At 36.9% G+C, this 26661-nt stretch overlaps 1 protein-coding gene across 1 annotated transcript; it reads right to left on the bottom strand.

Annotated features, from left to right (window-relative positions):
* Positions 1 to 20134: 20134 nt before the first annotated feature.
* On the bottom strand, positions 20135 to 25827 carry LOC149957444 (uncharacterized). Its single transcript, XM_090167035.1, has 6 exons — positions 25345 to 25827; positions 24478 to 25230; positions 23114 to 23870; positions 20741 to 20927; positions 20225 to 20673; positions 20135 to 20157 (listed from the first exon to the last, which is right to left on the bottom strand). Exons 1-6 carry the CDS (start codon positions 25825 to 25827, stop codon positions 20135 to 20137), a joined length of 2652 nt encoding a protein of 883 aa, XP_090023161.1.
* Between the last annotated feature and the right edge of the window lie 834 nt (positions 25828 to 26661).

Raw genomic sequence — 26661 nt, 5'->3', positions numbered from 1 at the left:
TGTGTACTAGTGAGACCTCGAACGGTTTTTGGTACGTCATTCGATTAGACATAAAATTACGTTCTATTGGATGTCCCCGGCTAATTATTTTTGCATTAAATAGCACTATTAAAATAAATTAATATGTGGAAAAACTAAATCGATCTACCTTGGGGTAAACGAGATATGACCCGTCTAAAATGGGGCCGTGGGAGTCAAATTTCTCATTTTTTGTGATATTGAAATCGTTATAAATCACGTTCTAATTTATGTCCCCGGCTAATTATTAGAGTAAAATAATATACGAAAAATCCAGGCTGATCTACTTGGCGGTTAGGGAGATATTCCCAGCAAACACCAATTAGTCGCATGGATGATGGATATCCAGTATATGTTATATTTGGATATTTTGGATATCCAAAATTTGTTATTTTATGTACAGTGGAATTCTGAGAACTATCCAAATGTCGGTGGTTTTCAAGTCTAAGGTACTTCCAGCAGATGTGCGGTTTGATATTCTAATAACATCCATTGGACCTAAATTTCGATATATTCAGTTGAACACAATACCTATATGATGTCTACTAGATGTGCGAGGGAGGTCTAAAGCGCATAAAAATTAAAAAGTATGTCTAAAATATGTCCAGATAATATATAAATTAAATTAAACAATGTTAAAAAGACGTCTAATGGATGACTATAATTAAATTAGTTTCACGATAGGGAAGTCTTATAAATGAACTCAACTGATATGAGAAAAATACTTTATTATACATATTACTTTATCACTAACATCCGAAGTAAATCAACCGAAGTTATTAAAGAGGGCACAAATTTTAAAGTGCATTTTCCCTTAACGTGGTGAGATGAAAATCCATTGGAGTTCGACCTCCTTTAGTTCCCGCCAAAAATTGCACTAGGGAATTGTGGGTATCCACATTCCATATACACGTCATCACCTACTACTCGATAGATGGCGATAGCGGAGCTGTGAAGATGCGAAATTTGAAAACGTCGATTTAAGGGAGATCTCATATGAAAAATGCGCTTACGTCGTTAGTATGAGAGACATAGCGGTCTGATAACTTCGGTTCATTTACTTTTGATAATATAAGTATGTACAAATTTCCGAGGGGTCGGACACTTGCCATTATATTGTACGGGATTTCGGGATTTCGTAGAGATTTTGGCGATTTTGCGATTTCAATGTTAATTTACCATAGAAAGAGTTAAACGATTTTGCGATTTTCGACAAAGTGTACGGGATTTGGGTAAAGGTCCGACCCCTCCCAAATTTCGTATTTGCAAAAAAATGCAGTAAATAATTTCAATAATAACAAATGTTTTCTAGAGAAATTCCTATAAAACCAAATGATTTACAGTAAGGTAATATTTCTTTGGAAAACAAATCGGTAAATTATAACAATAGCCCCACCACCCCGTTGTTCCCCTTTCTCGACCCCGCTTTAAAGTTCTTTTTAAGGAGATTCCAATTTTGCGAAAATTATTCCCCGCAAAGCATTATTTAAAAAGTTAATTAAAAATTGTCCAAAGACTATACCTTGGCGGCTGAAGGCACTCGTGTTGGATGAGGTAGGACTGATGACGTGGACGATTCTTTAAATTCCTAGATTAATCCCTTTTGGATAACGTGGGACTGATGACGAAAAAGAAAAAGGCTGAAATGCAAAACAGTACTAACTTTTAAGGGTTGGGAATTTTTCCCGTATTTCAACGCATTTTAGGCTTTTTTAACCATACTATGTCATATTATACGTCTTCTGTGTGATGTTGAATAATACAACGTCGAATGTATTCTAAGTATTGGCGCCTGACGGGGCGGCGCCTCCCCAACCCCATACTAAAAAAGCTATGGGCCATCTATACCCCAACCTAGAGGACATAAGATTATGTATTTGTACCCCGCCGTTCCGCTGGGCACTACGGCGGCACACAAGACAAAGAGTCATGCCCAACCTAGAGGACAGCACCAAGCCTGACGCATCAAGGAACGTCAACCCGATATTAATCCAACTAACCTAATAATATAAATAACCTAACCTATTTTCCCCGCCAAAACCCCTAAAATGCGTTGAAATACGGCGAAAATACCTAAAATAAAAAAGTAAGTTAGTAATGTTTTGCATCTCCACATTTTTCTTGAATTAAAAAAAGGGAAACATGTGGCGGGGCTATTGTTCCAAATAGCCAACAAATCATTTAAATTGAACGAAAATGAACAATATTTGTAAACATATCGAAATTTCACTAAAAGAGCCAAATTTCATAAAACGTTTCCAATGTGAAGTCGATGTTAAGAACTACAGCACTGCTCGTCACATTTCACGTATTTATAACGAATAAAATATGGATTTACCTGATTTGATTTTTAGTTTAAGTTGACTTTTTACTTTTTTCTGGTACAGTAGAATATAATTAAAGTTTAGGATCATTCCTACGATAGAGGCCAATGTGGTTGAAATGGCTTGAAACTTAGAACCTGAGACTCCTTGATCCATTTCGACAAGGCTGCCAGAAAACGATTTTTGTTTAAGAAATGGGAAGTTCCCGTTGAGGTTAGGATACCTTAGGTTAGGTTAATATTGGATTGGATAATACTCGGTACGATATGGCTAGGTACTGTCCTCTAGGTAGCGTTGTAGACGGCCCAGTGTGAAGTCGATGGCTTAAGCGCAGCGCGTCACATGGTATAGCAGACAAATCAAATATAGATTTACCTGATTTGATTTTAGTTGAGGTTGACTTTCTACTTAACTAAAAAGTACTATTTAACATGAAAAAGTTAATATTACGTTTCGTGATTCGAAAATTAAGTAAAACTAATCGAATTAAACGTAAGAAATAACGAGGCTCCAGCGAAGATTGACTACGCTAGCTAGCAAACGACGGAGTTCATACTAGCGCTCAATCAGGGCTGTACAGAGGTACTAATATTTTAAATTTCTATGTGATCAAATGTTTCGCGCGTGCCTTTTTTGAAGTGATTTCATTTTGAATTTATAATTTTGTTATTTGCTTTATCTTAAATATTAGACTATCGATTTCAATTAAGATATATAGTTTTAATGTTCGGGTTTAACCTTGAAGCAGTTGCTAGACATCGCTAAATGGAATGTTCGGTGCACTCAGGGGCATTCTAGAATAGTTTCACCACAAATATGAAATAAATTTAGGCCTATTAAAAAATTCAGAAAACAGCGCCAGCTTACATCAACTTCGGATATCCTTCTAACGTCATGCAAAGTTGGTGGTTTTGTAGACCTATTTCGTATGTGAGGTTAACATCATTCTATCGGATATCACAGTTTTAATGGATATTTTGGATATAAAATGAACATACAATCATAAACTGAGTTATTCTATAAGGTTCCATAAACATCCAGTAGATATAATTTTTGGATTTGATATATATGCGACATTTGCACATACATAAGATATCGAGTAGACCATGTGTTTGCTGGGATTGTTTTTTAAATATTTCCTTTGGGGAAATGCCTTCCAGTTTTAAGCCAATTTCAATAACTAATGTTAAATTACTTCTGATAATAAAAATTAATTAATTATATTTCTTAGTCTTGCGGAAACTACATTCTATCGCCATCTATGATTGTTAATACTTATTTAGTTTGGTCCAGCATCTTTTGTATATCTATTTCAGTTCTCGCGAGCCCTACCGTATCGAAAACATTTTTCGGTTAAAATCTATTTCGGCGAATTGACGCATTGACGGCGACATAGAAATTTTTATCTTATGTATGAAGCAACTTTACGTTATGTTTGTAGAGCTACACGATGTAGTCAGAGAGAGTAATTTTATTTTATGTTTGCCACAACTTTACGTTGTGTTCGTATTGAGCGAGAGAGAGGGTAATTTTATCTTATGTTTGCAACAACTTTACGTTATGTTTGTAGAGCTACACGATGTAGAGAGAGAGAGTTATTTTATCTTGTGTATGCAGTGACTTTAGGTTGTGTTCGTAGTCTGAGCGCGCGAGAGAGTAATTTTATCTTATGTATGCAGCTACTTTACGTTGTGTTCGTAGTCTGAGCGCGCGAGAGAGTTTTTTTATCTTATGTTTGCAACGACTTTACGTTGTGTTCGTATTCTGAGCGCGAGTGAGTGGAAGTCGAATTTTGTCCGGTTTGGCGTGCCATATATTATCTCCTAATATTTAAAGGCCGTAGCTCGCGAACTATTGGTTGAAATTTAAAAATTCAAACACTTTTCCTATTTAAATCGACCCAGAGGAATATGAAAATCACAATTAAAAATCAGATTTCTAAGCGGCAAAAAAAAGTAACTATTCCACATTTTGGAAAGTTTAGACGAAAATAGGTCAAAACCTATACGTTTCCTTATGTAAAAATATGTGTTTTGTAGGGCTTTTTCTGTTCTTTTCAACAAGCTAGGAACTCTGTTACTAGCATTTCTAGAAAATAAATTATCCCCATTTAAATTTTTAAATTATAGGACGAACAAACTTTTCAGACAGAGTGTACATATCCCTTTAAGTAATATTCAATATATTGTCCGCGTTGACAATAAGAAAATGAGTTTCTATATATAAGAAATACGGGAAAATCTTAAATTTGAGTAAGGGGGTTGTAATTCTTTGGACAACCAGAGTCACGAATGAACTGACCTCGGACGTCAAATTTTGGAGAGACTCGAGCCAGTTCTAAATTATTTACAGGGTTGCATAGCGGTACCAGCAACAAGCCGGGGTAGGCCGGGGCCTACTTGTAAATTTGGTAGAGGCCTCCAAAAGTTGTCTCAAGGGGCCTCCAAAATTTAATATATTGGCCTCCAAATTATTTAATATCAGAAAATTCTGTAATTTGTTTGCGAAATTATGTATTTATTTTTTATTTTTTCAATATACAACGCGAGTGATTCGCTTAACGACACTGCTGTTTTTATTCCTCTTAAAGGTACGAGTAACTTTTCTTTGATAGTGGTTTGTTTTTTAATTTTAATTTTTGGCGAGCGATACTATATACAAATTGTATCTTAAGTTTCATCTTTACATTCATTTTCGTAAAGCTGTAAGTTCTGGTGTTAGGGATATACATACGAAATACCGAAGGAATGAATGTACATTGATAGACTGGAATTCAGTCGTAGAAATAAGTAAATAACAACTCTAATTTTATCGTAGCGTCCCCATTTTACCTAAAAATTGCACCACGTGCTTAAAAAATTAAATAATCCACGTGGACGGATTTGAAAAAATTCTGGTTGGGGGGGGGGGGGGGGCTCCAAATGGTTGGCCAATCTCCCCAAAAATCCTTTGATGATTGCGCCGTTGTATTTCGAAATAAACTAATTTAACGTGGAATCCTATTTAATTAATTATTAATGTTTGAGCTTAGTCATAAAAGTCGAGGAATATGTTTATTACCCTAGATTTGATTTCCGCCGCTTTTCACGGAAATCATTCGCAATGGCGAGATTAAAGATAGTTCTTCATGAAATCCATTAACTAGTTATACAGGGTGTCTTAATTTGATCGGCCCAGGCGTTTTTCTCAAAAACTATTGTTGCTAGAAAAGTGAAATTATCAGGATAGTCTCTCTCGGGGAGGACCCTTTTCTTTTGGAATTTTCAGAAAATCGTGAAATATTTCACCGTTTAGAAATTTTTATTTTTTGAACGATAGGTGGTAGACGAAAATTTTCAATCAACAAGTTGTAGAGCGTACTCGAAAACCATTAATGCAAATGGTTTAGTCAAACACGGACAATGTTTCATTGAAATAAAACGTCTTAAAAAAAGTTGGTAATGCCCAAAAAGGTTTACGTCTAATGAGAAAGAAAGAAACCTATCTAATTTGAAATGATCGTATGTTTGTAATGATAAAAAAGGACTGTTTTTTTAAGCCAAATCATTTTAAATAATTTTTTAGAGTAAATACAATTTTCATAATAGAGTTCCAGAATCCACGCGTCTTATTTTAATTGAGGTTCAATAATTCCACCGTCCGTTGCAATACAAATCCGTGAGCGATGAAGCATATTTTGAAACGAAGCACGGACCATCTCGGGAGTTACGAGTTGGAACGCTGCGATGATTCTCTGCCGTAGATCTTCTTCGTTAGTGACAGGCGATTTATATACTTCCTCCATGACGAATCCCCACAGGAAAAGTACGGCGGTGCGAAATCTGGGGACCTTGTAGGCCATCGTACTGGACCGTTCTTGCCTATCCATCGCCCAGGGAACTCGTTGTTAAGGTACTACACGACGTGTCTTTCTTGGTGGGCAGGTGCACCGCCATGCTGATACCAAGGGCGTGGGATGTTGACTAATGGCACATCTTCCAACTCGTCTCTGACTTCATTTTGTAGAAAGGCCAGGTAGTTCTGCCCATTGAGTCGACGCGGTAAAAAAAATGGCCCAATAATGCGATCTCCCAGAAGACCAACCCAGACGTTTAAACGGAATTGTACCTGATTGTGGTGAGGACATCCCCAGTGCGGATGTTCATCACTCCACATGTGGTTATTTTGGCTGTTAAACGGGACGTCTCTCCCAAAGGAGCACTTGTCGGACACAACAATCAAACGTAGGAAATCTTCGCTTCCGTTGGCCATAGTACAAAACCAGTTACAGAAATCCAGCCGAAGTCACTGATCACCATCGTAAAGTGCTTGGTGGAGCGTGGCACGAAATGGGTGAGAGTTATGACGGTCAAGGACACTCCAAACGTAGTACTTTGACAAGTCCAAATCAGAGCAGGCCATTTTTTTGCTTGCTCGAGGGTAGGCGACAAAGTAGGAAATTAAGTTGGCATAAATTAGACGGTTTCGTGGACTTCTTGCAACATTCTTGCCCCAAATAAGACGTGTGAATTCTGGAATTCTACTATGTAAATTGTATTTTCTCTAAAAAATTATTTAAAATGATTTGGCTTAAGAAACAGTCCCTTTTTTATCATTACAAACATACGATAATTTCAAATTAGATAGGTTTCTCTTTCTTTTTCATATGAGTCGTAAACCTTTTTGGTTAGTACCAACTTGTTTTTTTCATGACGTATTATTTCAATGAAAATTTGTCCGTTTTTGACCAAACCAATTTTATTAAAGGTTTTAGAGTACGCTCTACAACATGTTGATTGAAAATTTTCGTCTACCCCCTATCGTTCAAAAAATAACAATTTAAAAACGGTGAAAATTTTCACGATTTTTCTGTTTATTCCAAAAGTAAATAGGGTCCTCCCCGAGAGAGTAAATCCTGATAATTGCACATTTCTAGCAACTTTAGTTTTTGAGAAAAACGCCTAGGCCGATCAAATTAAGACACCCTGTATATTTGAAAAGACAATTGTAGGGAGAAGATCAACTGATATCAATTTGAGAATTACAACAATGTCTGACTATTGCTTTCAAGTTCTTTCAACACTCTCGCGTCATCTCAATTTCAGGTAAAGCTATATAATTTTACACTAACAAGTTTGGTTATTAAGTAAACCAATAAAATATAACGACAAATTTATTCTTCACTCTAATTAATTTCTAGCCAATTTCGTATCCATTCAGTAATTAGTGAGTGCCGGAATAATAATGAATCCTCAATCAATCTTTAAATTAGTTTTTATTTCTTGAGGTAAAGTTCTCACCGCTTTAAATCAATATTGGAAGGCAATTTTTTATTAAATTCCCGCGATTAAAGTAAGGCTCGTTATCGATAACCTTTTGAAAAAATTTAAAAAGGGGCAGTTCAGTTATTCAAGTGCAAATGGCGAATATCTTACTCATCTGAATTTATTTAAATAATCTCCATAATACATATAACCCTTGTGTCTTAGAATTTTTATTTTATGCAAAGGCAAAAAGTCTTTAACTGGGTAATATGCGACTAGTAAATAATACAATTATTTTGACAGAGTGTATTTAAATTGATTTTAAATTTTGGTTTGTATATTTTTTACCCCCAAGCCTTTTACAAATAAAAGTTTTTCTAGTGTTTAATTAAGTAATTAAAGGTGTTAGTCTATTATTATTTCAGTTTAAAGGTATACTTATATTATAATACCTATTTTAGTGTAAAGGTAAAATTCAGTTTAAAGGTATACTTATATTATAATACCTATTTTAGTGTAAAGGTAAAATTCAGTTTAAAGGTATACTTATATTATAATACCTATTTTAGTGTAAAGGTAAAATTAACTTATAAAATATTATATCAGTGTAAAGTAAGGCACCTGGCCTTGGTTTAAATGCTTCAACATTCGTTTTCTGTGATTAATGACCAAATCATTTAAATATTTTAAAGTTACAGTCTAGTATTTCCAAAGGACAAACAATTTGGAATTAAATCAGCCAACAGCTCCTGGACTGGCCTGATTGGAATGGTACACAGAAATGTGAGTACACTGTTTCAGGGGACTTTTCAATATGAGTTCTTAAGTTAGAGGTGCAAGGACATTGAAACAATAAGATCTCTGTTTCACCAAAAAAAGGTTGCTCTCGTAATCCCACGATACCAACAAAAGTCCGCAAATAAATCTTACCCCATTTGGAAAAAATCGCGTACCAAAAGAGATTTGTTATGGGTAAATATGGTAAAGTCAACAAACTAAAACTCATAGGTAAATTGCAAAATTTTAAGAGCGTTTATTTGTCTAATGGAAACCTCTGAAAGTTGCTCAAAAACTGTAAGGATTACAATTTAAGGAACTGTTGACAAAGTGAAACTTATTTATAACAGGTTAGGACCTTGTTTGAACGCTATTTTGTAAGTGTAAGCGAGTCAAGAAAATTTTAAAAGAGTGAAAAATTAAAGCATTAAGTCTTAGTTATAAAATGAAACTGATAAAATATATTTTACTATAAAGGGCAGTAGTGCCCCCCCCCCCCCCCGGGGCGTTGCCAGGGTGTCACGTGCATCTCCAAAACGTATGGTCGTACGTACATATCTTTTATTTGTTACTTTTCTCTCAATAATTTGCCCCTTCGCCGTAACCAAAGTCATTCTAAGCCACTGGTGACCCCTAAGGTCGGATGTATACAAAAGGCCAAAGAGTTGATGAAATGCACTAAAAGATTCTTGAAAAATACATAGGTACACCGAAGCAAGTTTAAAAATTACGAACCTCTCAATGAAGGAACCGTAAGAAAATCAACACTTTCGGCTTATATACGATACTTCAATCTGAAAATTATTATTATAAAAACACACAAATAACTACAGCATTTGCAGCCAAAATTTGAAAAATTTCGAGCGTGGTTACTAATATTGCATCTCCTTAGTATATTTGTTTTACATAGTATTTTCATATTGTATGTATTGAACTCTTAACCCTAAGGAGTGAGTATTAGCGCTCTAAAGATTTAAACAAAATTATTATCAAATATTTGAAATGATGCTAGTTAAATCCGCAAAACGGTTTAAGCCATTGTGTTGAACAATACAATACATAAGTGTAAAAGAGGTTTAGAAAGTACAATAAACCAAAATGTGTCGAAGTAAGTGTCCTCAACGTCAAAGTTTCAAAAACCACCCAGTAAGGTTTAAATGTTACAAATAGTAATGAACGGTTACTTACGTATACGGTAATTAAAAGATAAAAACCACTTTATTTACGTAATAAATATTAATTAGGTTTAAATGTGGTTTAGCAACGTGACAGACTTACCCTTCTAGGAAATAAAATAAGTTGTAAAAAGTTTTGAAAAAGTAACAAAATAAAAACCGTTTGGTTTTTTTCTATACACATATACGGTTTTTTTGTATTATAAGGTTGCACTCTTAACCAAGAGGGTCTGAAACCAAACCAAACTTATTAAAGTTTAAAAATAAACCTTTGTGAAGTTATCGGTAAAACGTTTGTTAGCGTGATAAAAATATATAAAATAAAAAAACCATTGTATGTACAAAAATGTTTTATTAAAAAACTAGACGACAAGTCTAGCCACATACTCACTGACCATCAAAAAATGTGTTAGAACTAGTCCTTTACTTTGCAATAACCCGAAAAAAACTTTTCAAAAGCATAACTCATCTCAGCAATTGAAGGAGGTTTAAATAAACAACCAACGATAAAAATTACATGTTTATCTTCTGTTCGTTTTAATTTATTTTCGAACATTGTAATTAATGATTGGAATTCGCTCCCCAACGATATTGTAACCGAAAAAGATTATCTCAAATTCCCCTCAAAATTGTCCCTCATTGTATTCTTTTTTTATCGATATTATTTTGTTATATTGACTATTGGTCTTTTTGCGCATAAGACAGCCTTTGGCTTCGAAGTTGTTGTTCAATAAATAAATAAATGAAGTCAACCACTTAGAAATTCAAGATACTTTAGCTTTAGTCGAATTGTGCTTCAATAATCTTTTTTTTAAGCAAATAACAAAAATATGATTACAAATCATTTTACTACTTTATTGACCACACATAAAAAATATGCTCAGCTACAAACGCCCGTAATCATGAAATATCGATAATTAAATCCATTGCAAGTAACAAAGGTTTTGACGAGTCTATTGGTTTAGACCGCATAGAAATTCAATTGATTAAAATACCCGTCTAAAAAAGTCTTAAAATCTAAGAATTGTGTACTTCTACCGTACACAGATATATCTAACGCTATATCGGCAACGCGCGGCAAAACTAACATAAAACCTATCTACAAACGCATTAGCAAATTACTATCTAATCTATTACCTATCAAAGACAAAATTGAGCAATCTAAATGTCATTGCATCTAAAATATACATTGGTCAAACTAAGCGTAACTCAAAATTCAGAATCAATGAACCCAGATTAGCCGTTCGAAATTCCAGGGTTTTAACGTCAGCACTTACTGAACACATTGCCGAAACAGGACACCATCCAAACTTTGACGGCCCACGCAGCCTTATTGCGACAATGTGGATTAAATAATTATATACCATAAGTTGTTTTTAAAATAATTCGCATTAATTTTTAAGGCCAATTGCATATTTGTGGGTACATTTTTATATACCTCTTGCTATACTGTATATATATTATTTTAAACAGAAATTATTTTTTCGAAAGCTGTATACATGTATATTCCAGCGTATCGCTCGCTAGTAGTCAGATCTGATCAAGCTTCTGAATGGGACGCGAAACTATAGTCGTCTATTCTTTCAAGAAAACTAATTTTTGTACAAACATACAGAAGCTTTTTGCTTTATTTATTATTTATCTCACTACTATAATGTACAAGTACCTTAATTTTAAATTTATTAAAAGGTTTGTTTGTCAGACTTTAAACAAAGATCTTATTGATATATGTATTATTTTCTTAACGAAGGAAGTCCATTTCACGGTGGACATAATCGGAGCTAATCCAGACCGAGTTTTGGCCGTTGACTTTTCGTCTCCATACTTTGTTGACACACTGTCGTTCTTCGTTCGGTATCCGAAGTTTTCTGAAAGCCGCTCCGCGTTTTTCTTCATGCGTCCATTTTCTTCTCAAGTAGGAGTCCATTGATACCATTCATAGCTGCACTACTTTTGATCAGTCCAAAAGATGAAATATGTCATGTTTTCCATCTCGTTTTAGGTATGGGTGGTTGGATTAATGTTATACGTCTTGATTCGGCTAACAAAGACAATCGTAACGCCTGGCCATGGTCCAAAACAAACGTCTAACGTAAGTATAATAAAGGAAATCAAATAGTGCAATCTTCGAAGCGTCCATATTTTATATCAAACGGGTAACAAAATACTGCTTTAAACGAGGTGAGACATGCTTGCAATGTGGTGTGCCATACAATACTTTACTGAAATATATACCATATCAATTTCATCGCGTGACCATTAATGTCGTTCATTCGGGTAGCTAGGTTATACTGCGTATGAGGGTAGTGACAAGCCCTTTAAGCCACGTTAGCCAACTAGTCCCTACACCTAATATTACCGTTAACTTTACTAATTTGTATGAAAAATTGGAAACCGACACCCATGGGAAACCGCTTAAACAAGTGCGGAGTTAACTTGTAAACTCATATCTATATATCTAATTTCAATGTTTAATGTTTACTCTACCGAAAATTATAAGCACGCGCATAGAACTGTATAAACGTACACAGAGATGGGAAGTTACTGGAAGGCTTGTGTTGGAAAAAACTTACTGAATTTAACGGTTATAAAGCTTGGTTAATTAGGGATTTTAATAATAAAGCAATTATAACTCTCCAATTTTCAATATTAGTTAGCGTTAATCGTCAAATGAAACGTGGTTTTTAAGCGGTAGATCCTTAAAGTAAATGATCTAGAATTGCCCTCCGACCACTTTCCTTTTAATTCCGAGCTCGGCCAATGTCTCATAATAATTTGCAATCACTAAAAGACATTATTTTAATTATCTTGTCATTTCGTATTATTATCATCTGCAACAAGTTTACTGTAATTGCATTTTTCATATATGACCAATTTATTGAAATAAGCTGGTTGGGAAACGATAAATTGTAGTTTGCTAAATGCGGAAACGTTCCTGACGAGCTGACTATTTTGATATTTCAGGTTCTATACAAAGATTTTAAGAAGTTAATTACAAAGAAAATGTGAAGTAGCCAGTAACCTAAACCTTTCCTTTCGGTTTCTAGAAATCAACGCAAAGCTACTTCGTAATTTTTGCATCAACAATTTTAATGATAGCCTCTTCAATTTTTTGCATAATTTCACTTTCGACCTACTCTTCGAGATTAACAGCTACGAGCAGTGTTAGTTTTAAAGAACCATTGATTGAAACAATACTTGAATTGTTGTCTTTGATTAAAACTGGTAAATATTACGTTTCGACTTGTGGAAAATGTGTGTTAGTTAAATTTATTAAGGTACGTATGCGTTTTACTTGATATAATCACTTTACTGTAATTTAAAAGAATATCAACAGTCTTTCAAAAACACGATGCTTCTCAGACACATTGTGACACATGTTTGGCTGTTTCCAGTTGGAAGAAAATTCAACATAATTCCTAGCTCTTAATGCATTTCGGTGTGCAGAAATTAGTGGCTTTATCGGAGATTCGGGGTCCGGCTGCGGTAGCTAACTGGCATAAAGTGGTTCTGTCTCATCCTCTAACTTCGGGCGGGTAGGTGTTGGAAAACTGGATTTCAGCATCAATTTTTCAGCTTTGCTACCAGCAGTTGGGTTCTCTTGCTGCCCACGGGGATTCGTCAGCCGTCCAGGGTTTGTACTGATAAGACCACCAGTGATACTTATCCGATACTTATACCGATATATCAAGTACTGACACAAATTAACATTATATTTATGTTACTTTCTTTTGAATAAAGCTGGCCATTAGAAACAATTAATGTTTAAAAACACTTTTTAAGGTTTAAAATATATTTTATCATTGTGATAAATAAGTAAAGGAACCACGAAAGAGTTATGATTACAAAAGCAGATTATTGAAATCTATTAAATTTAATAAAATTGCAATAACCCTTTTTCAGAATTATTTCCCAGAGTATGTTCAAACAGCTTTAATTTTTTTTAAAATGGATGACTTTTTAACAGAAGTATCGCTACACAATGTCGCTTATTTATCTCTAACGAAACTAGTTTTCATTAAAATTGCGAATGGGAATTTTACATCTGAGATTTACTCAATTAAGGAGACTGTGAAAAACTATTTCTTATATATTATTTTTCCAAAAGGCTGCCCTTATTATTATAAAATGAATAGAATGTAAGTACAAGTATCTTTGTTAAACAAAATTACAATAATCAACAATTTCAGTAGGTTTCAGAAATAGTCGGAAATTTCCTTACAACCAAATGTTTACGTATTGTAACTTAGTAATAAATTTTAAATCAGTTAACTACAAAATTAAGTTTATGACGAGTGACAATGGATCTTGAGCAGAACATTTTGAATAATAATAGTATAGTTAATAGACTTGTTATCCAATTTATAAGTCACTATTAATCGTAGTACTCATATGAAACATTTTTAACAATAAATTTTGCACTGTTTTAAGCACGAAACACACGGTCAAATATTTTCTGGAAATTCGTGAAAAGATTGGCCTCTCATTAAAGGGGAACGGCCAATTTTTTCCAAATATGGCCTTATATCCATATCAAAGGATTAACAAGACGTTCAATATACTAACACGTACCTTTTTTTGTCTTGAAAATATAGCTTTTGGCCCAAAAAGTTAAAACGAAAAATAACGCCAGGTGTTTTGGTTGTAATTTTCGGCGCCATCTTAGGGGCTGCCGCCAGCGCCCCTAACCCCGTATGAGCGATTTGTGAACTATCCTAACTTTTAAAATTGCGCAATTTAGGCTTAGGTCTCTTATAACTGGAACGCGCCGCGCGTGCAAAACAATTTTTTTTTGCGTCTTCAGCAGCACGCGCTTTTACTTTGTTTTTCGATTTCCCGAAATTTCTTTATTTTATTAAAAATTAATATTTTTTATGCGGTTTTCGCCAAAACTTTTCGTTTTTAATGGGCTATAGGGCTATCTAACTGGTTAAAGCTTAACCGTCCCCCTTTAAGATTTCGCATAGGGCCCCTTTTAGACGCCATCCATAGAGAAGAAACGACTTAATACCCGACAAGTTCCGGCCTGCGACGAGAAGAAATCCGACACGAAACGCTTTTAAATTCGGATTTTTTTTTCAAATAAATAGCTTCAAAATCAAAAGTTTTTTATCAAATTTTATTTTATGGTCCGTTTTCCATAATATGCCATTAATTTACCTAATTAATAGTAAGACATACAATAGAATAAGTTTACTTCTTCCAGTAAGACTTTGGCTGAAATTAATAGAATCTGACTTAAAATATATCTGATCATTTTTATTTTGAAAAGGGTAACTCTTCTACGAGAAAATGGCTTAATCGAAAAATGGAGTTCTGAATTGATATTTAAATATACCGAGGAAAAGAAAAGGTTATTCCTAGCATCTGATACTTCAGGTTTCATTAAATTCGAGGACGTTATTCAAATATTGCAAATTTATTGGTATTTTATTTCGTTTTATTTCGTACATTATTGTATAATTTGGATGTATAAAACACTTTTAATCAAACAAATGCACGGACGAGAGCAACATGATTTTAAATGAAGAGCAAATTCAAAAAATTTTAGTTTCTTGAAGGGGAGCATATTAACCATGTTTTAAAAAATCCGGAACTTTTCGAACACGTTTCGTTTTATCAATCTTTATCGAACGACGCGTTTAAACGTAAGAGATGTGTAAGACAATAATACAAATAAAATATGTTATGTACGAAATGCTGTGTACACTCTGTTCAAAACGTCTTCGGCCGTTGCGATTTTTGCACATAATTTAATTTTTCTCAAAAACTCTAAAAGGTACAGCGATGAAACCAATTGTATTGTTATTTTTAAATGATTTTCTATTATTATCAATGGGTAATTTTCGCGGGAAAAGGAAAAATTAATTTTTGACAACTTTTGTATTATACGTGCTACTCCCCTCAAACCTGAATTATCGGACTCAAGAGTGGTCGATTCAGTTTTAGAAAGTGTCATTTTTATCCCTATAGGACCAATGGTTTAAAAGATATGACATTTGGAATTATTGGGGTAAGTTCGACGAATACAAGTCTGCACACTTTTAATATATTGTCAACATCTATTTCAATGTTACAGCTTTTCAACAACGTTTGAGAAATATTACTCCAAAATAATAAAATAATGTTTACTATGATATCCTAACGGCGAACGGGTATGAAAGTATTTATTATATCAAACCGGGGTGCATTCTAAACGCTAGTACGTCGGATGAGAAATGCATTTTGATTTGAGAGAGACCTCAGTCGTCCTTTGAGGGATGAAAGCATTTTGGATAGTGAACAAAAATATGGGAAATACCACTAAGAAATCGGAGATGCAGAGAATTTACCAGATTATTGAAACAGGATATACAATTAATTACGAAAGACAAATAACAAGTCATCAACACGCTTTATTGATTTTTTAGGAAAGAAGAAACAAAATACAAAAACAAATAATTTCAACTCTGTTGTATTAGTAAGGAATTACATCTCCTCTCCTCCTCACGCACTCTTTTAATCTTCGCGGAAAGGAACTGGTCAAAGAGCGCGAGTATCAAGCTGGGAAACGGTTGAAGGCGTTGTTGACCATATTTCTGATATCTTTGACGTTGTTCGGTATCCTTCGTTCCATCAGACTAGTCAGTCTGGACCATAGGTTTTCAATCGGATTGAGGTCTGTAATAATTTAACAGTCCCGGGTCGAACCGAAGGGGAGAGCTAATAAATTAATAGTTACCGCCAACTGTAAAACGATTACCTTATCGCAGCTTATATTTTCGGAATAATTAAAATTGAATTAAGTCGGATTTGAATATAAAATCGTTTAACAATAATAAAGAAAAAAAGGATTATAAACACTTGAGTTTGAGAAGGGTTTACGAACCAAATCTTCATATTTTCCCAGCGCGGTTGTTGCTCGCATCGAATTTTAAACCTCAACTGACGAAAAAGTTCTTCTTTTCGTCCCTCCAAATTTCCCCACAAAAAACCCTGGTTTCCGAGAATTGGGAAACCAAGCGTCTTTCTGCACTTTCTTGGCCCTGACGACATTCCAAACTAGCTGACCACTGAGATTTGAATTCTCGCTCAACGGCCGCTCGTCAATGTCCCAACACGGATTAACAAATTTTCCCCGAAATTCACACAATGGCTTTTCGCGCTAGCCCAAAAATCCCCAAAGCTTTCCGTTTTCCATTTCAAAAACAAAATATAGTACAAGCCCGAAAATAGCGATTTCCATACAAAATACACTGAAATATACGCGCAGAAAAAAATGTCATAAAACGAGAGCCCGACCATTGAAAACACGCGCAAATACAAAATTGTTATAACAAAATTACACAAAAAATCTCTCATAAGCACAGGTTAGAATTTCTAAACGCAATACACGAATGAGAGAATGGGGGGGCATGAAGTGTGGGAGCCATTTTATAGTTTGGACGCGCTTCCGCTAGATACTTTCGGAATAGCAAAGTTACCAGTCTTAACTGTATTTTGTAGTCTTTGGCTAATTTTGTTGTCGAGTAAGATTGTTTTCGAAAATTCTAAACAACACGTAAAGTAATTTCTCATTATTCTCAAATTATTTTAAAAAGAAATGTCACGAGTGTGTTTTGTAGCGCGTTGTCAACAGAGATCTAGTCTGGATGATAGTGGTCAAAAAGTAAGTGTTTGATAAATACAGTTTATTTTAATTATTAAACTGGCATTTCTGTAAGCCTTGGTTATATTTTAGGTTACATTTCATAGTTTACCAAAAGAAGAGAAGATAAGAGCTAAGTGGCTAAAAAATATTCACCGTAATTTGAATTTCTGTAAAATAACTAAATCTACCAAAGTTTGTTCAAGACATTTTAAACCCTCTGACTATGTATCGCTAGACAGCGAAAGGCCCCGATTAAAATCAAACGCTATACCATCAGTTTTTGATTGGGATAGCTCTATCAGTAGGCCGTCTAGTTTTGAGTATCTTGAATGCGAAACTAATATTTTTTCAAACCTGTCGACTGAGTTTGGATCGGGAGAATCAGTTCCATCTGCTACCACCTCTAATATCTCAACCAGAAATCTTTCTAATGAGCCAAGCGATATTGTGATTGATAACGAAGATGAACTTGATTCATGTTTAAATAATACTAGTAATGACCATCTTAATGGTAACGTTAGCTATAAATTAACACCAACGCCACTTACAACGTCGAAGTTTGTGTCTAGATTTCCTGGAAAAATAGACTTGAATTCTGATAAGAGAAACACTTCGATAAAACTTTGCGTAACGAAGACTACTAATGAAGAAACTAGAGACTGTTCTAATTGCGCGTCTCTAAAAGAGAAAATAGAAGCTCTTCTACTCGAAAATAATAATCTCAAAAAGGAGTTGAGTTTGAAAAAAGATGAGATTTCTACTATCATAGAAACCCTTGAAAAAGAGAAGGCGGAAAAGCAGCATCTTTCTGATGAACTGAATAGTAAAATTTTGAGCATAGATTCGATAAAAAGTAGTGACGAAGATGTTAGTTTTTACACTGGTTTACCAAACTATGGTCGTTTCAAAAGCTTGTTCACGTTTCTGAATCCTGGTGAAAATGGAGAGAACATTGCTCTTTGGTACGCTAAAAATAGAAATAAACCAACTGACAGTGGTCTTGGTAGACCAAGAAAAATATCCCCTGAAAACCAATTATTTTTAGTTTTAATGCGGTTAAGACTTGGTTTGTTTTCAAGAGACCTTGCTCAACGTTTTGGTATTTCTGCAAACACCGTCTCTAGAATAACAATTACGTGGATAAGTTACATGTACCTACAATTGGGACAACTATGCATTTGGACCTCCAAAGAAGTTATTCTACGCAACATGCCAGAAGAATTTAAATTGCACTATCCAGATACAAGATTGATGCTTCGGAAATTAAATGTGAAACCTCAAAATCATTATATCTGCAGTCCGGGACCTACTCCAATTATAAATCGACGACTACTTTCAAAGGATTAATTGGTATTAGCCCTGATGGACTGGTAACATTTGTCTCCGCACTTTACACTGGTTGCATATCCGATAAGGAACTCACCGCAAGAAGTGGGTTGCTAAAGCTACCTTTCGAGCCTTCGGACGTCATAATGGCAGATAAAGGTAATATTCAAAATAACTGAAGAATGTTATTTCCCTGAAGCAAATTATTTGACATACTGTGTAACCATTTTCAGGTTTCACCATACAAGATATGCTAAAAGAAAAAGGCATAACTCTCAACATACCGGCATTTCTTCGCAATAAAGATCAGCTTGATGAAATAGAAATTGAAGACACGCAAAAGATTGCCTCACTAAGGATTCATGTTGTGAGGAGAATTAAAAGAATTAAAGGTTTCCATATTTTTGACAGGGCCATACCACATACATTGTCTCCAGTAATCAATGAAATATGGACTGTGTGCGCAATTTTAACGAACTTCCAAGGACCTTTAGTGAAAAGCAACAGTGGTAACAATGTTAATAATATTGATAATGAAACGTTTTTAGAAGAAATAATTGTTCCTCTTGAAATGCCTGAGAAGTACGAGGAGCCTTTGAGTGAAATTCTGCCAGATGCAGAAAGTTACACAAATAATAGTAGCTTGGAGGAATGCCATTTTTTTTAATATTTCAAATGAAATAAAATGCAAAATTTACAAAATAATAATTCTACATAGTTTTTGCTATATAAGGCAACATTTGATCAAAATAAAACCTATCCAATTTAATTTTCATTTCATTCCACACTGCTTCATCAAAATGAACCCTATCTACTATTAATCCATTTGGTAAGTAAGCCACAAAATCACACCAAGTCAAATTAGCAGCTGCCAATTGTCCAAGTACTTGAGCATAGTGTCTGTGTTTTGTTTTTAGGCTTGGTTTACCATTATTTAACTCCATATAGAAGTCTTTGTCGGCTAGAGCTTGCTCCACTGTGCTACCTCTATAAGAGTACGCACATTTTACCTCAATTAAACCCACGCTTGGTGTTTCTGCAGAATCATAAACAATTCGATCTGGCGAAGCTCCAAGATGGGGAAAATTTGGATTTATAATAAACCCGCAAGAGTTAACTATTACATCATGCCCAATGTTTCTCATACAATTTAAATATTTATCGATGGCTATTGGCTCATTTGTGATTCCGTATTTTACACTGGGTATTTTACTCAGGTCTTTACTGGCAACAATATCCCCTAAACTTTTGTCTGACCAGGCTTTAACGCGCTTGACTACCATTCCAAACCGGGATGCACTGAGCCTAGTTCGTCTATGTTCCTTCCACAAATTAGAAGCACTTTGGCTCCTGGTGTCTCTCTCAATGGAAGTAGCCTCAAAACCACTGACCTGATTTGCCTACAAGTAACGAAACATATTTGTTTAAAAGGAAATTACTTTTTAGTAAATTTTAAATTTACCATTAATATTTTGTGCTCCACTTCTGTTAATGGTAGATAGTGAGTTTGGAGCGTCCAATCCGCATCGTTAAGCTGACTAGGAATAGTAAAGTTAACTTTTCTTTCCTTAAAATTTTTGACTTTAATATCCACTGAAAATTTGAATGAAAACCCATCTTCTATTAGCGGGATTTGTAAACTTAGCGTAGATGCCCTCGGAGCTCTACCAAATTGAGTTTTTTCAAATTCTAATTCAGTATAATTTTGTGCCAAGCTATCAGCGAAAGAACTATCTCCACTAGAGCGGAGATCATCTTGTAGCTTTTTTACAGCGTCATTTAAGCCTGACTCATTTCGTTCACCAAACCTGCGAGCTTCATAAAGTCTACTCGTTATATCAGGAGTAAAACCATTTTCTTTCGGAGCTCCCCAGTTTATATCGTGCAACTTAAGTGGTTGTACGCTCTTTCCTCGGGGACGGTTCCATTGTTGAGGTAACTCGGTGCATGCGAGAGACGGTGGTGCATGGTTATAATTGTTTTCTTTTAAAAGAGATACAAGCCTTAATAAAGCCACCACATGGTTACAGGTTCCTTTTGTGCCCGCTTTACACTCACAATATCCATCCGTTATTTGAATTGGGTTTGATGTTTTAATCGCAACCATTGGATTGTATGGTTCGAGTCTTTTTCGTTGACTTCGGTAACACTTTCCTTTTATATATATGATTTTTGAACCACTAAAATTAACATATTACAATTAAGTTTAATAAACTACTAAGAGTTATAAAATAATATAGAACACACCTGTTGAATGAAGTTTGCACAGATCCACTGGTTATATAGTTTTCAGTTGAAAACTTATAACTTCTCTCGAACTGGCGCTTGGCTTTCGATTTCTTGCTATAATAAGCTAAAATATGTTCTAGGCTAATTTTGGGTACTTCTTCTACGGAATTGCTGTATCCAACAATTGGGAAAATTAACCTATTATCTATAATATTGGAATCCGAAACATCATTCAAAACATTTAAGCCTTTGCAGCTGGAATCCGCGAGACAGACGACAGAGTCGTTCGCAGCCATCGTTAATCTGACCGGAAATCGATGCTGCCAGACAAATTTTTAGGAACGGAAGTCGGAAAAAACTATAAAATGTCGTCCAAAAATTTCTGGCCCCATTCTCTCATTCGTGTATTTAGAAATTCAACTTAACACAATTTAAAATCAAGTTAACTAAAAAGGAACAGGTAATTTCAAAACCCATTTTTCAACATCCTCCCGCCCCTTGACGAAGGTCAAAAAAAAACAAAATAACAAACCAACAGTTACAAATTGTCGATTAATTATACTCTAAATGGTATAAAAATTGGACCGGGCGTCTAAGCTGGATGCCGTTTGAAAGTTTATCATTCATGGCCGGACTATGTAGTCTCGGCCTCTAACACAATCAAAAATAGTTCCCATTTTCCACATTAATCGTGGCATTTTTTCGTCCTTAATCAAAACTACGTTTCCCACTTTGAGTTCAGGGGTTGGATTACACTTTGTACTGTGATGTGTCGATCTGAGTTCTAACATATAGTCTATACGCCATCGAGTCCAAAATTGTTCTAGAACGCTCTGTCTATGTTTTAATCTAATTTTTAAGTCTACACGATTAGCGTTTGGCACATCCATTTTTGCAAATATTTGTGAAGGCAGCACTGTTAACCTCTGACCGACCAAAAAATGAGCGGGGGTCAGAGGCACGGGCTCAGCAGTGTCGTGGTAGACGTAAGTAAGCGGTCGCGAGTTTATGGCCGCTTCAACTTCCGCGAGTAACGTCCATATTTCTTCGATTGAGAGACTTACCCTGCCCATCACTCTCCTGAGAGAGGCCTTTATACTGCGCACTAACCACTCCCAGAGGCCTCCCCACCAACAAGCGCGGTCGGCAATATAACGCCAGACGATGCGTTTTGCGCTGAAATCATCTTGAACCTCCGGACACTTATTATTTTTCCAAAGTTCAACGAGATCCGCGTCCGCGCGTTTAAATGTTTTTGCGTTGTCGCTGTAAATCGCGTGAACGTTTCCGCGTCGCGATATGAATCGACGAAAGGACATCAAAAACTTGTCAGTTGTCAAATCCGATACCACTTCGAGGTGGACCGCTTTGGTCACTGCGCATGTGAAAAGTGTAATATAGCACTTGCTCCCTTTTTTAGTGTAGACTAGCTGAGAAGCACGGCCTCCGGCCGTGCTTTCAGCTAGTTGAGTAAATTCGGGTTTAGAAAACGGGAACGAAATTCACTTTACTTTAAATATGCAAATTAACTTATTTTTAAATAGTAAATAGGTATTTTTAAATTGCAAACGTTTAATAGTGCAGAATATCATATCTTGTAATATTATCATATACTTAATTTCTTTGATTAGTTTAAGATGTAATTATGAAAAAACGTTTTTGTACACAATATTTTTAGTTTCTCCGTTGAGGGTAAGTATGTACAGGTTATTTGCAGCTCCAACTCTTGAGCACGCCACATAAAGCATGGGTTTCCCACAGTTTTAAGTGACTGTCCTTGCGCTTTATTAATGGGTATTGCGAATCTAAGATTGATTGGAAATTGCAGGCGTTTAAAATCAAATGGAATATCATTTGGTATTATGGGTATGCGTGGAATGAATACGGCCCGGGCAAAGGAGTCTGCGTGACACAGTTAGAGAGGGGAGGGGGTGGGCTGAGAAAAGAGAACGAACGCAAGCGAAAAGGGCCGAAGGTCCTGCCATGCAACAGCTAAGTGAGGCAATTAGTGCCAGAGAGATAAACTCCCGTGTCTCTTAATACCCGCGCCTCTTGACAGCGTGAGGTCAGGGGTTTCGGTTTTGTGGTCACCGGTTATTGGTCCCGTGGTCAAAAACTACGAAGGTTAGCAATCTCAAGACGCCCCTATAACCTGACGGCAGGGGCCACAATGCCACAGGTCAAATTTCGTGCGAATCGGACAATTATCTTGGGCGTGCATAGAAGGTAACAAACCAATATATATATATACAATCATCAGATTTTATATATATATATAGATAGGACCCGCGAAATCGAACGCGGATACTTCAAATGGTGGAGACGATGTCGTTCTAGACGAGGGCAGGGGAGCCATTACCGCTTGCGAAGGCTTAGCTCTGAATATCTTACATCTGGCGCACTGATGAATTATCTTTTTGGTGACTTGTCGCGCTCTCGGAATCCAAAAATGTTCTCTGATTTCTACCAGCGTGTCGTTTATTCCCGCGTGTAGAAGGCGCTCGTGGTGGTATTTCGCCAGCATCTCGGATAGGCGATGATTTGGATCCAACACCCACGGATGGCATTCTCGATAGGTTAATTTACTACATCCCAGACGACCTCCAACCCTGAACAGACCATCATCGAGTTTAGGGTTCAGTGTGAGTAGCTTTGAATCCTTAGATATTGGTTTGTTGTTCTCGAGATTTTTTATGTCCTCGGAGTACGATTCTCGTTGTGCGCGAGCTACCCAATATTTTTCTGCTTCAAACATGTCTTCAGAAGTCAACGGCCCATTTTTCCTAATTTTCCTTCTCATGTTTGTCCACGCTCGAAGTACCAAAGCGGTTATCCGATACAGCCGATTCAGAGAACTGTAGTTTTCTAGTTTCATCAGTATTGTCGTTGGAATATTTGTCGCCGTTATCATCTGGGCAACCTTGACCGGTCGTCTCTCTTGTTGAATCGTTTCAAGGTTCAAATCTTCGTCCTTTATCCTGAATCTTGCGGGTTCTTGTCCAGACTTTCTCAACCTGTGTGGACCGTGGAACCATAGCTCGTTATTCGTCAATTCCTTCAGTTTTTCCCGCGCGTCGGGAAGTCGGCCGCATTCTCCTTTCCGGGGCAGTGGTTCCAACAATCCGATCCGGTCAGCGTTTGAATGTCCCTGACACGGTTTGCAATGAGCGGTTTGTTCTCATTCACTGCGCGTCTGATCCAATATAGAGTGATAGATGAGTCGGTCCACATCTTCACTGCAGCTGGTTTGAAAGAAAATATTTTCAGAAGATGCGTCACTAGTCTCGCTCCGAGGACCGCCCCCATCAGCTCTAATCTGGGTAAGGTCGAAGTCTGTCTTGGCTTTGTATCTTCTTTTGTTTCTTCTTGTTTCGGTGCGACGCGCGCCTTTGATACGACGAACGATGTCCTAAGTTCGCCTTTGTCGTCCAAGTAACGCAGATATACGACTGCCGCGTATCCTCGAGTCGAGGCGTCTACGAAACAATGTAGCTCAACTCTGCTCCTACTGATGTCTGACCATCCAATGAAATAGTATCGTGGGATTTCTATGGAATTTATTTCTGGTAGCTCGTTGCACCATTTGGTGAAAGATTTCTTGACGTCCTCGGGAAGGGTTTCGTCCCAAGATTTTTTCTTCTTCCATAGAATTTGGAATAGGAATTTGCCCCTTATCGAAAATGGTCGAAAATAGACGCTACGACCTTGATCACCCAACGTTTCGAGTCTAGCTTTTTCAATGCAGCTTCGTTTACCGCGCTTCCGTCTATAGACAGCTTGTCCCTCTCTTCAACCCACGAAAGGCCTAGTACTTTGCAAGGCTCTGTTGATTCCGTTTCGCTGCCAGTAGCTCCAGAGAGTTCCAAATTTTCTTTGACTGTTGCGCTGTTACTCCTCCATTTCCTGAGATACATGCTCGCATCTCCGAGAATCTTTGACGTTTCTTTGGCCAACGTTACAGCTTCTTTCTCACCATGTTCGTTAGCTACCATGTCGTCCACGTAGAGTTTCTTTTCTAAGGTCTCGACTGCGTTCGGATAATCACTCTTGTAGTCTTTAACATGAAATTTGATCGTAGCCGACAGGAGAAAAGGCGAAGAGTTTAGGCCAAAGGGCACCCGAGTCTCTCTGTAGGTTGCGAGTCCCTCCTCGTACGGATTGGAAATGTTCTTAACCCAAAGGAACCGTAAGGCGTCCCTGTCTTTGTCCGCGATTTCGATCTGGTGGAAAGCCTTTTCCACGTCGGCTGTCAGCGCTATGCTCTTCTCTCGAAATTGTACTAGGACGGTGAAAAGTTCCGGAAATAAATTTGGCCCTTGCTCCAAACAATCATTTAAAGATGGCGCATTTTTTGAGTGTGACGAAGCGTCATAAACGATACGCAGCTTGGTGGTTTCGCGTCCCTCTCGAATGACTGGTCTGTGTGGGATGTAGTAGACAGGTCCCTCTGTTACGCTGGGTTCTTGGACCTCTTCGACTATATCCGATTGAATTTGCTCTTGGATCACCTGGTTATAGGCTTGGATTGACCTTCAATTTTTCTAGCAGGTTTTTGTTCGCTTGTGTGCTACTTCGAAATTATCGCTCAGTTTGTGTTTATTACGGTTCCACGGTAATTCTACCTGGTAGCGTCCGTTCCTCTTCTCGATTGTTCTTTCGAAGTTTTTTATAGTTTCGCTGTTTTCGCTCGTTAAAGCGTCTGCGCCGTCTACCATCCCTAGCGCCTCCAGGTCCCAGAATTTGCTTAGTTGGTTGGTGATTTGTTCATCCTCGGTTACTCCGATGTGTAGAGCTGCTACTGTGTTTACCGCTACCGTTTCCGCTCCTATTGTTTCGCTTCCGCTCGTAGGTCCTTGTATGGTCCAGCCAAATAAAGTTTCCGCTGCCATGGTAGCTTTCCCTAGGCGTACCTGATTTCCGTTCATAATTTCCCACATGAAATTTGCTCCGATGAGGATGTCAACCGCTTCGCTCGCTCTGTTCTGGCATTTATCTTCTGACGGCGTGTCTGCTAATTTCAGTCCGCGCTTGGACATTTCTCCGAGTACTTCTCCGCTTGGCACTGAGAATACCGCTCCGCATATTCCGCGAGTTTCGAGCGCCATAATAGACAGCCGTTTCTCGGGTTCGTTTACGTTGCTAAGCTCGATTTTTACTTTTTTTCGCGCGTACGTGAGTGGGCCTTCGTCCTTACTGTCGAAACGGTAAATTCCGTCTTGCTCTTGACCGATGACTTCTAGGTTCAGTTTTTCCGATAGCTCGGTTCGGATGAAAGAGAGGTGACTCGCGCCGTCGAAGAGAACGCGCGCCCGATACCGGTTTCCGTCCGCGCCTGTGACCGAAACTTGAGCGGTTTGGAGGAGGATTCCCTCTCTCGTATTTTGACTTACCGATGAACACGTGGCGATCGCCGCACTCCCGTTCCCGTTTGATGGCGCGTGATTTGAACCAGTTGGCCCCGTTGACCCGAATTGATTTGAATTCGCGTTTTGGTTATTTGTTGCCTCTTCACACACTGCCGCGTGATGTTGTCTACCGCATTTACGACACCTTCAATATTTAGATTGACAATTGCTGGCCCGATGTCGCTCCCCCAAACAACTAAAGCACATTCTTTTCGACAAACAAATACCCCTACGCTCACTGACAGATTTAACACAAGAATCGGGGAAATGGTCTGTACTCTCACAAAAAGGGCACGCACGTGTAGGCTTATGGTTAGCATTTACATTGTTATTACTGGTAAAACTCTTGTTGTGTGTTAAATTTTCCCTAGCACCCACGTTCAAAGACGCTGCGGAGGGGATGGGGGGGTTTTGAATTCGATTCTTGTCGATTTGAAATATTATTTCGTTCACTATTTCGCTCAGAATTAACTTTATTTCCCGCGGGCGGGCGCCTTCCAGCGTATGCCCTCTCGAGACACGTGATTTCCATTT

This window comes from Leiobunum rupestre, chromosome 2, assembly GCF_980474605.1.
Source record: "Leiobunum rupestre chromosome 2, qqLeiRupe1.1.hap1, whole genome shotgun sequence".
Lineage (NCBI taxonomy): Eukaryota > Metazoa > Arthropoda > Arachnida > Opiliones > Sclerosomatidae > Leiobunum > Leiobunum rupestre.
The sequence above is the reverse complement of the archived record's forward strand: the minus strand, read 5'-3'. Positions and strand labels throughout refer to the sequence as shown.